We start from the raw sequence: 11531 nt of genomic DNA, 5'->3' as shown, positions 1-11531 counted from the left end.
GTAGCTGAGAGCATAGAGTCAAAAAAATGGGAAGAGAAAATAACTGGGCTGATAGTCTGTCCGTTAAAGGTCTCTTTCGTGACATCAGGTGACCTCTCTTGCCCCAAAAATACATCCCAAACTTAGCAAAATAAATAAAATAGGGGCTCTGCGGTCACGGTTGAACTAAAGAGTGGATGGAAATGCCAAGGGGATCAACCAATCCAGCTAATTAAAGGTTGTACCTCTATGCACTTTCTACTAGATCAGGGGTGTCAAACTCAATTTCATTGAAGGCCGCATCAGGGTTGTGTTTGACCTCGGAGGGCGGGGAGCAGAGGTGGGATTCTGCCAGTTCGCCCTGCTTCGGGCGAACTGGCAGTCGCGGCGGCAGGAGGCTCCGCCCACCTGCCATTACAGACACTCCCGGTTCCGAACCAATAGCAAAGGTAAGAGAAAACCATTACTGGTGGGGTGGGGAGGGGATGTGTGTGGCCGGGGGGGCGGCGTGGCCAGCTTGATGTCACCCATGGCAGGGGCACCTGTGGTGGCCAAGTGCTCTGCCAGAGAAAACAGGCTCCCGAACTCTGTTTCCGGCTGCAACAGCCTCCTGCAACCTCCGGCTATTAAAAATGGAGCCCGGGGGGCCCCTCCCGAGCTCCATTTTTGTTGGCCGAGGGTTGCCGGAGGCCATCACAGCCAGAAACGGAGCTCGGGAGCCCATTTTTGCTGCAGAAGCACTGCAGGCCGGTTCCCGTTTCCAGGATTGCCCCATGGGCCAGATATCTACACACCCCTGAGTTTGACTTGAGTTTGACACCCCTGTTCTAGATGCTACCTCTATTTGTAGTTTTTGACTCCTAATTAGAGTCAGAACTGCATACATCCCATCCTTCTTTCCTCCGTTGCCGTTACAGTTGCTGATTTTAAATGTTACTTTCAATTTGCCTCGACAAGCTTACACTTTGTGATTCAAATCAGCGGTTGATCACAGAGCCAGGCCTTCCGAACCTATGTGCTCAGGCCATCAGAAACGGTCTCTGCTTTGGAGACTTCACTGGACATTGCCCATGCATGCACTGCCAAGCCAATCTTTTGCAGCCTTAAGAATGGAAAATTTTACATTTCCCCACACAAAAGCAGGGAACAATCCACAATCTGTTGGCCTATGCTCAGTGTTAATGTCTGCCTTCGCATAATATAACTGCAGAAGACACACAGCCCTCTCAGTGAGGGCGCCCATCTACCACCTGAATGAGTACCAAGATAGGATTCCATTGAAGTAATTCATTCAAACCGACTGCATATTTTTAAAAAGAGATATCCGATGGGGTTGGGGTTGAAACTTCAGCATTTCAACCTTGGCAGGCTGTTTTCCTTTCCCTGCTTTTTATTTCATCAGTTGAACAGTTCAAAGGTTCTCTTATCTCTTCGGCTGCAACAGGCACAACATCTTCGTGGTGCTGGCATATGGGTGCAAAGAGCGTCAACAGAACTGTAAAAACAAAACATGTTCTCATTAGTAATGCAGGAAATTGCAATCCAGATGTTTCGCCCCTCTGCACCGGAATACTAAATTCGGCAGCTGCAGTTAACATAAAATGGGCATAAGCCAAGCTCCTTATGGAATAAAGGCGGTGTGGAACCCTCCCACGTAAGGAAACATAGTGCCAATGGAAGATAATATTTGTCGCTCAGGGGATCCTTGGTGCTCTCTGAGATTTATGTCCCAAAGGTGCTTTGATTTTATCTATAGTAATAGTAAAAGTAAAGGTAAAGGTTCCCCTTGCACATCTGTGCTAGTTGTTCCCGACTCTAGGGGGCAGTGCTCATCTGTGTTTCAAAGCTAAAGAGACGGCACTGTCCGAAGACGTCTCCGTGGTCATGTGGCTGGCATGACTAAATGCCAAAGGCGCTCGGAACCCTGTTCCCTTCCCACTAAAGGTGGTTCCTATTTTTCTACTTGCATTTTTACCTGCTTTCAAACTGCTAGGTTGGCAGAAGCTGGGACAAGTAATGGGAGTTCACTCCATTACGCGGTGCTAGGGATTTGAACCGCCCAACTGCCGACTTTTCTGATCGACAAGCTCAGCGTCTTAGCCACTAAGACATCGCGCCCTTATAGTAATCATCTGCTTAAAGCAGGGCTCCACAATCCCCAGTCCATGGACTGGCACCAGCCCCATCCACAGGATGCAGACAGCACACGGAGCCACCACCTCTCCGGTTCGTGGAAAAACTTCTCTCTAAGGACCAGTTCCTGGTCCCCAAAAGGTTGGAGGCCGCTGGCTTAAAGCATTTACTAGCAACAATACAAACCTTCCAGCGATTGCCACACTCATTACAGAGCACGAAAGTCGTCATGGGCTCATCGGCGCTCCGGGTTTGCACCTGATTGTAGGTGCAGTTCTTTTTCTTGCACTTTCCGCACTGGAAGAGGTCGGTGGCGGTACCTCCGGTCTTCGCCATCTGATGCTCTCGGATAGCTTCTTGGGTCATGGCATTTCTTAGCTCCTTCAGTTCATCACTAGCCATTTCCTGCAACGCACAACAGCCTTCATTGTACCAATTGGCAGCAGGCGCCCCTTTAGTTAGGCAGGTTTCATCCGAGTTCAGTCTTGCTGGCTCTGTTCGGTTCCAAAGCTGGTGAGAGCACTGGCACACAACGCTCAATTCTGTTTAAACCTTGGTTAGGAGGGGTTTCTTTTTTGGGGGGGGGGGGGTGACTTTGTCTGATAGGTGAACTGGGTTAGGGAATGGGTTATGCAATCCAGAAAATGCTTGCTTTAAAAAGGTTAAAAGCAGGGTATGGACACAGCAACAAATTGTTGAGCTCTTAATTTGCGGGTTACAGTTGAGGCATTAAAAGACTTAGATCAGTGATGGCTAAGATGTTATTGACTTCTTTTTTTTATTTCCTTTGTCTTAATATATTTTAGACTGTGTTTGTTAAAAATCTATACCGTGTACGGGCTCTGGGAAGTCGGGTGGGAAGGTGGGGTGTTAGGGGGGATATATAGTATGTGTTAGATTTCAAAGTAACGCGATTGCACTTGTATACTGTTGCTCTTTAATTCCAGTGTAAAAATAGGACAAGCTGAATATATTAATAGATAGTAGAAATACACTGAAGGGAGGAGTAGAGGGATAGAAGAAAGAGGGGTAGAGAGGTGGGAGAGAGGATTGGAGGGAGGGTGAGAAGGAAGGGAGGGAGTGTACCGGGAGAGTTAGGAGTGGTAGAGGGGGAGGAGAAGTAGGGTAGAGGGGAATGATGGAGGGAAGATGGAAAGTTGGAGGGGGGTGAAAGAAAGGGTGTATGGAGGGTCGAAGAGGTACATTGGGTTTTTATTTTGGGGGGTATTGTTGACAAGAAGAATGGCTGTGTTTATTGTTTAATGTTATATGGCCCCGGTTGTGCACAGTATATATGTGACTGTACGAAAATGAAAATGGAAAATAAAAACACATTTACACACACACACACAAAAAGACTTAGATCAGTGATGGCTAATCTTTTTGCCATCGCGTGCCAAAAGCAGGTGGAGCGCAGGGGTGGGCATGCGTGGGCAGGCCAACACCCATAATTCTATGCACGTGACTCCTGCCCTCCCCTGCTTTTGGCACGTGATGGACCCATTTTTCACCCTCCCCAGGCTCCAGAGGCTTGCTAGGAGCCTGAGGAGGGCAAAAACGGCCTCTGACCCCCACCACCCTGGAGGGAGAAAAAACAGCCCAACGCGCAAAGCGGAAGTCCAGGAATGGACTTCCAGGTTGCCCATAGGGCTGGTTTTCACCCTCCGGAGGCTTCAGGAGGCTTCTCTGAAGCGTCTGGAGGGAGAAAAGCAGCCCAACGCTCAAACCGGAAGTCCGTTTCCGAACTTCCGGTTTGCGTGTTGGGTTGTTTTTCACCCTCCAGAGGCTTCAGAGAAGCCACCAGAGGGTGAAAAATGGCCAAAAATGAAGGCCAAAGTAAGCTCAACAGCGCGTGCAGCTGACAGGGCAGCACCTTGCGTGCCCTAACAAATGGCTCCGCGTGCAACCTGTGGCACGCATGCCATAGATTTGCCATCGCAGGCTTAGATCAACTGGACAGCCGGAAAGACCAATGGCTGACTAACCCATAATGTAGCCTGTTTGGTTTGGGCTTCAAACAGTTTACTAAACTAACGGTTGTAAGTCAAGGACCACCTATATACTATACAGGTAGTCCTTGACTTACAGCGGTTATAACAGCCCTGAAAAAAAGTGACTTGTGACCATTTTTCACACACTTATGACCTTCGCAGCATCCCCATGGGGATGTGATTAAAATTCAGATCCTTGGGCAACCGGCTCCTATTTATGACCATTGCAGTGTCCCGGGACCATATGATCAGCTTTTGCGACCTTCTGACAAGCAAAGTCCACGGGGAAGCCAGATTCACTTAATAACCGGGTTCCCTACTTAACAACTGCAGTGATTTACTTGACAACTGTGACAAGAAAAGTTGTAAAATGGGGGCAAAACTCAATGAATGTCTCACTTAACAACAGAAATGTGGGGCTCAATGGTGGTCGTAAGTCGAGAACTACCTGTACAGGGCTACCTTCAGGGGTGGGCTTCAAAACGTTTAGCAACAGGTTCTTTGCCTGGTTGCTGGGTGGGCATGGCAATGTTGGGCATGGCCTAGCCAGCCTCCTGCACTACTGGGGGGTGGGGGGGTGTTTTTTACCCTCCCCATCTCCAGATGCTTTTGCTTGAGTCTCCGGGAAGGCAAAAATGGCCTCCCCTGGCTCTTCCGGAAGGCCTGTTTTTCGGGCCCCCACCCAGCCTCCATCCAGGCCCTGTATTTACCTGATATCTAAAACGGGTTGCGTGGGGACTCCTGGGAGGGGAGGGGTGGATTGGGCAGGGCCAGCCAAGGGTGGGATTTGCAGGTTGTCGGGACTGGGCAGATTCTTAGCTAGAGGTTCTCCCGAACTCGTGCAAACCTGCAGCAGCCCACCCCCTCTTACATTATGCTATGCTGATCTATTTAGTCAATAACGAGCATAAAACTTACATGAACCCAGATATGCAACAACTGTCATGTATCATTAAAATAGCTGCTATATTTATATTTTAAAATGCCATTGGAGATTTAAATTAAAGTAATCAAGCTTAACAAACAGATAGCTTTAAAACCTGATGTGCCAAATCTCGATACAACAGACTTTGCACACAGTAAAGCCAATCCCTGTGACAATATCCGGCTTTTGCATAACGATGCCATCATTCAAGTGCCCGGGGGTCACCCTCTCTCATTCAACAGACCATTTCTCCCCCACACAACCGATTTGTTAAATTCAAGTTTTATTTGTATTATACGGGACTGAGAAAAACAACACGCCGCCTCTTCCTACTGACCTCTGCCGTCATCTTGGCAATTAGGGCTGGCGAGATGCTTCCACACAGCACATTGCGCCGCAAACCAGGATTCTTGGGGTCCTTCAGGTTACTAATTCTGCTCCTCACTCGGTTCCGGTATTTCATATCTGTGCCCTTCAGTTCTTGGTAGATACGTGGCAGCATTAAGGAATAACATTTTTTTAGTCTGGACTAATTTGGTCTAGTGATCAAAACCAGTGGTGAGCTTCAATTTTTTTTATTACCGGTTCTGTGGGCATGGCTTGGTGGGCATGGCAGGGGAAGGATATTGGAAAATCCCCATTCCTTCCCTATCCCATTAACCTGCTTTCCAGCTCCATTCTCCTGTGCAGGGCAACAGAAGACCCCAGCCAATCAACTGGCACTCAGGAGGCAGCCAGAAATGGTATTTGTCGTTTCTCCAAACTACTCAAAATTTCACTACCGGTTCTAGTCTTACTTTAGGCATAACTTTGGTCCATCACCAGGAGATGGTGAGTTATAGTCAGCCGAGTGAGTTTGGGCCAGTGCTCCTCTTTCATCCCAACCCACCTCATGGGGTTGTTATTGTGGAGAGAAAGAAGTATTAAGTATATTCTCTTGTATTACCGAAGTACTAATAGTAGTAGTAATAAAGGTGAGATAAAAATTAAATGTGTGGAAAATGTCCAAATCTTCACACTAAGAAGCGAACTAATTGTCTCCTGCAAACTCTACTCCCCTTTCGCTCCTCTTTTATTTCCTCTGGGAGGAGCCACCTGTGGCCTTACTCCCAAGTCGACCCCTGTCCTTTAGCTGTTCCCTTCGTCTGGCAACTCTGTGCATGCACACACTGGGAACAGGCTTCAGCTGTTCATCTGCCTCACTGATGTCTGACTCTGAAGGCAGCTGATAACTGCCAGACGGATCTGGGCCTCTCTCTGCCTCCAACACAGAGCCCGCATCAGAGCCTTCCCCAGACTCCAGGACTGGCCCATGTTCCTCCCCAACCTCCTCAATGTCCAAATCTGTTGCCCGGTCTGCTGGCCGCCAGCAGGCCACAACAAGGTTGTTTCTTTCTCATTCCACCTTTCTGCTCTAAAGGCTTTTCCCAATCCCTGAAGAGACTGGTTTTTGTTTTTATTGTATTCTTGCAAGCCCGGGATCTTGCCAATTCCTCCCTCTCCCATACAGACAGTACCACCCTGCCTACAGCAGAGACTGAGAATTGCCATTAGTCTTAAAAGATAGTTATAGCCTTTTATATTTCTCATTGCTCTCATTTTTAACAATGCCTAATATATTCCCAGAAGAGCACCCTTTCTGTCCGAAGCAGTAGGCAATTACTGTAGTTCCCATACAAAATTTGAACCCCTTCTTTTTAGCCTCCTAACCTTTTAGAAAAAAAAGTTCAAGAAAGCATCTCCTGAATGTATACAATTTAAATGACTGGAGTTTTTGTTTTTACCCATCAAGGCAACACCTGTCCAATATTAGCATAAACCTTTCCCACTCTGATGCATTCCCCATCCCATGTGATCTCTTTTATTATTATTGATTAGCCCTTGGTCATATCAAAGTGCAGAGTTCCAGAAACGAATTATTACTAAAATTTGATAAAAGCAATTTAAAATGGAATTGGATAAAATACAATTTAAAATGGAATTGGAATAAAATATGATTTAAAGTGGAACTGGAATAAAATACAATAATTTAAGATATAGATAAAATATGATAAAATTATATTTTGGGGTTACCCCTACAATCTAACACAATCAGTCCCACATATGCCAATCTCAACAGAACCATTTTGCTTAAGTACTGTGCTGTGTTAAATATTACTTTCTGGCCACACATAAGGCAAGTTGTTTTGATATAGGGATCCCAATGGGTCATTCATTTGGTATATAGACCGAGATACCTGTCTCTTACACCCTTATACAGGCAACAATCAATTAGGATGTGAGCCAGGTCTTCTACCTCTGCCACACCGCAAATACAGAGATGTCCATTGTAGGGTATAGAATGGAATCTCCCATATCTGACCATTGTGCCAAGCTGTTCGGATCTCGCCCATGTAAATATCTCCCTAAGATGTTTTGGCAGTTATAACTTCATTTTCCCACTCGCACTAATAACCAGCAGACCCAAATATCAAAAAGATATAATCTTCAATCTCGGCTGCCATCTTATCACAGTTGACCGCAAATTCTTTGTAATCATCTTGAATGGAGATGAAGAGGAGAAAAACATGAAAACAGGGACATAAGGGGGGGGAAATCATTGAGCACAACCAGATAAAATTCAGTTTTGTGTCCAACCGAAACACCTGAACTTCTATACTTAGATCAGGGATGTCCAGCTTTGGCAACTTTAAGACACATGGACTTCAACTCCCAGAATTCCCCAGCCAGCAAGGGAGCTGAAGTCTACACGTCTTAAGATGCTAAGGTTGAACACCTCTGGGTTTAAAAAATAGATGCATAACATAATTAACTAGTGTAAGAGCAACAATAAAAAAATTATAATTTCCTTAAATGTAAAGGTTCCCTTCGCACATATGTGCTAATCGTTCCTGACTCTGGGGGGGGGGGGGGGGTGCTCCGTTTCAAAGCCAAAGAGCCAGTGCTGTCTGAAGATGTCTCTGTGGTCATGTGGCCGGCATGACTAAACATCGAAGGCGCATGGAAGGCTGTTACCTTCCCAATGGTGGCTCCTATTTTTCTACTAGCATTTTTACATGCTTTCAAACTGGCAGAAACTCGGACAAGTTACGGGAGCTCACTCTATTATGTGGCACTAGGGGTCCGAACCATCGAACTGCTGACCTTCTGATCGACAAGCTCACCATCTTAGCTACTAAGCCACTGTGTCCCTCCTATGATTTCCTTATAGAATGCCTATTAATACCAATAACGCAATAGTAGCAGCAGAAAATAATTGCTTACTTCTGAATGTCAATTTTTTAACTGTGGATTGTTGTTTCCACTACATTTATTTGAACCAGGAGCATTTGCAGGTTCTGATGCTTTCATCAAAGTGATGAGCAACATGCCATAAGCTCTGTCCCTTCCATACCCAACATTTGATGTTGTGACAACCCCACCCCCCAAAAGGGCAGAATTTGCATCGTGAATTAGCTCTTTTCATCATTTGCCTCCTTGGCTCTCCCTGCAAATGCCTCTCATTTGGAATCACTCTTTAACTTATGGTAGCTCTTCATTTTATCTTATTTTACAGACTGTTTTTACAGATGTTTTCCGCTGCTGCTTGGTGTGGTAGGTAAAATTGATCCTATTGGCATTATCAATCTTCTCTATAGCAATATCATTTTTTGTGCCATGGTGGCATAGTGGTTAGAATGCAGTTTTGCAGGCTGACTCTGCTTTCTGCCAGGAGTTCGATCTGAGGTCAGTAAAATGAAGTCCCAGATTGTTTGGGGCAATATGCTGACTCTGTAAACTGCTAGAGAGGGCTATAAAGCACTATAAAGTGATATATAAATCTAAGTGCTATTGCTATCTCTATATCAATGACTATGGAAATGCCTTTGTAGTTATGTAATCTAATCAATACTCATGCACTTCAAAAATCACTGTTTGATCGCTTCTCCTCTCCTGAATTTTGCCATACAGGTAACTCCCAGAAGAGTGGAAGCTGGAGATAAAAACATCGGAACCAGAGCTCCAGGTCAGACTGTAAACTCTTTAGATACCCTTGTCTCTCCTCCTAAATTAATTTCTCAATTCCCCCAGGACGTTTTCTTTCTCACCATCCATTTTCAGGGCTGCAGAGACCATCTCAATACACTTGTCCCTAATGGAGTCTCCAGTCAAATAGGACGAGGGCAAGAAGCAGACAGAAGTTCCAAATGTTGGCGTGATAGGGCTGGCTGGCATCTTGGGCACCTCACTTCGAGATTTGTCATTTGATCTGAGCAGGACAACAAGTGAGATTTTTGTTTTAAATGAAAAAAAAATGCTAATTTACAACCATTTCAATATAGCCTCTAGCCCACTTGGGATCACTGAAGTCAAGAGCAATGAAATTATTTTGCTATCCAAGCCAAACCAACCTCTTCCTTCCCTAGCTGCAAAAATCCAATAGAAAGACACCAGAAAGCTAATTGTTTGCTTTCTTTTCTTAAACTCAGGTTGAGCAAGCTGGAGCCCTTGTTTAATGGCAAGGCCTGTCCCACCTTCTAATCTGGAGTGTGCTACTTACATTTTAAGCCAGGGCTGATATGATTAATCGGTATGTTCATACAAGTTAGCTTAACCAGTTAGGAAAATATTTAAGAGATGTGCTTGTAGAACTTTATGAGCTTGGTTAACATGCGTTTAAGTACAAGCGTTGGTACTTAGCCTACAAATCCAGCCAGATTGCACTGTTAAACCCAGAAAAAGGGTTAAACCGGAGGTATCAAACTCAAGGCCCAGGGGTGCTAAGATCTGGCCTAAGGGGCCGTCTGAGAAACAGTGAAGGACTGGCCCGAAAATGGAGCTCAGGAGCCCGTTTTTGCTGGCAGAGTGCTCGGGCCACCACAGGCACCCTGACATGAGTGATGTTGAGCTAACCATGCCCCCATGCCCCCCCCCCCCAAGGATCTAACGCAACCCTGACGTGGCCCTCAATGAAATCAAGTTTGACACCGCTGGGTTAAACAAATCTCTGGATTACAAGCTTTGCATGAATGCAGGGAACTTAATTCAAAGCCAATACGGTATGACATGAAAGCTCTTTTTTTTGGTCTCTCACACACATTAGAAAATACCGTGGAAAACCTGTGCAGAATTCATAAGAAAAATGAAGGCTACACAAGAAGTCACATGCCAACAACCACAAGGTTATGTCCTTTTACAGAAGGACAGTCCTCTATTTGAACATGTGCTCTGTTTAAAAAGCTGCCAGTTCATATTTTGGCCTATGGGAAAAGTCACCTAAAGCCAGGGGTCTTTAAGGAATTTATCCAATATAAAAAAACTGTCCATCAAACTGAATAGGCACGCATATTACTCCTTCACATAATGAGATATTTCATATTCCCATTTAAGTATTGGTATTTTTTTCAAACATAAATCTTTACCAGAATTGGGCACCCCATGCCCTGCAAATAGCTTAGCCCACAATTCTCATGATCTATGACTGGGATAGTGGAAGTTGTAGCCAAACTGACTATCCCTTATGCAAGCTGCATGTGTAGCCTTTTTCTGTCCACCCTAAGAAGCTGCAGTGAAGTTGATAGCCTAGATAGCTTTGAAGAAGTTTCAGATAAAAACACAGGGACGATGTCCATTAACAACTATTTGTTTTACAGTGATATAGGAAACATCCAGTTCTAAAGCACTGTAACAGCGAACAGCGGCTCTTGTAGAACCAACTGAAGAGGAATGTTGTCTGCACACTCTTTTGATTGATCTGTTAAACAATGCCAATTGGCAATTGGAGGCACTCAGAAGTGGTCTTCTGCCGGTTCGGACTGGTTCACCCGAACCAGTAGTGGGAATCGCGGGTGGGCCTGCCTACCCGCCCTGGCTCTATGCCATCCCATTAGGCACGTTTTGAAGCCAAAGCGCATGCACAGAAGGCTGAGCACGCACGCTCACATTTGCGAACCAGTAGAAAAGGTAAGTGAACACCACCCCTGGAGCCACTTCATTTTTTGGTCCTGCTCTCCATTCTTATGCCTTATGGCTAACCGTCTCCATGTAGCTGTTTTTTCCTTTGAACACCAACAGTCAAACAATACCTTTCATCTTTGCTATCCTCTTTGTTTTTATGGAATCCAGGAGGGGAGGCTGCTGGGTTGGAGCTGGTAGAGGTTCTCCTAGAGTGGATACAGAGAGGGACATCGTAACAATTTCAGCACAGGTCATGATAATTCAAAGCACCATTTTAGGTCCTTTTGAAAACAAAGAAGCAACGTAAATTTTCTCCATGCCAACATGTGTGATCTTATCCCCTCTAAGGTAGGAGTAGAAGAAGAGTCATTTCCTCAGTTAATCAGTGGAACAGCTTGCCTCCAGAAGTTGTGGAAGCTCCAACAATGGAACTTTTAAAGAAGAGATTGGACAGCCATTTGTCTGCAATGGCAGAGGGCTTCATGCCTGAGCAGGGGGTTGGAACTAGAAGATCTGCAAGGTCCCAGGTCTCTTCTTACTCTTGTTCTTCTGTATCTTGCTAGATC

At 45.4% G+C, this 11531-nt stretch overlaps 1 protein-coding gene across 1 annotated transcript in view; it reads right to left on the bottom strand.

Annotated features, from left to right (window-relative positions):
• Positions 1-830: 830 nt before the first annotated feature.
• Positions 831-11531, bottom strand: part of TCEA3 (transcription elongation factor A3) — a 43028-nt gene continuing 32327 nt past the window's right edge. The window contains exons 7-12 of the mRNA XM_032227278.1: positions 11094-11171; positions 9117-9277; positions 7511-7567; positions 5366-5520; positions 2299-2517; positions 831-1474 (exon numbers count right to left, since the gene is read on the bottom strand). Coding sequence (XP_032083169.1) covers positions 1466-1474; positions 2299-2517; positions 5366-5520; positions 7511-7567; positions 9117-9277; positions 11094-11171 — 679 coding nt within the window. The 3' untranslated portion in view covers positions 831-1465. The remainder of the gene's footprint in view (positions 1475-2298; positions 2518-5365; positions 5521-7510; positions 7568-9116; positions 9278-11093; positions 11172-11531) is intronic.

This window comes from Thamnophis elegans, chromosome 12 (assembly GCF_009769535.1).
Source record: "Thamnophis elegans isolate rThaEle1 chromosome 12, rThaEle1.pri, whole genome shotgun sequence".
Taxonomy (NCBI): Eukaryota; Metazoa; Chordata; class Lepidosauria; order Squamata; family Colubridae; genus Thamnophis; species Thamnophis elegans.
Note: the sequence above shows the minus strand (reverse complement) of the source record. Positions and strands in the feature narration are given on the sequence as shown.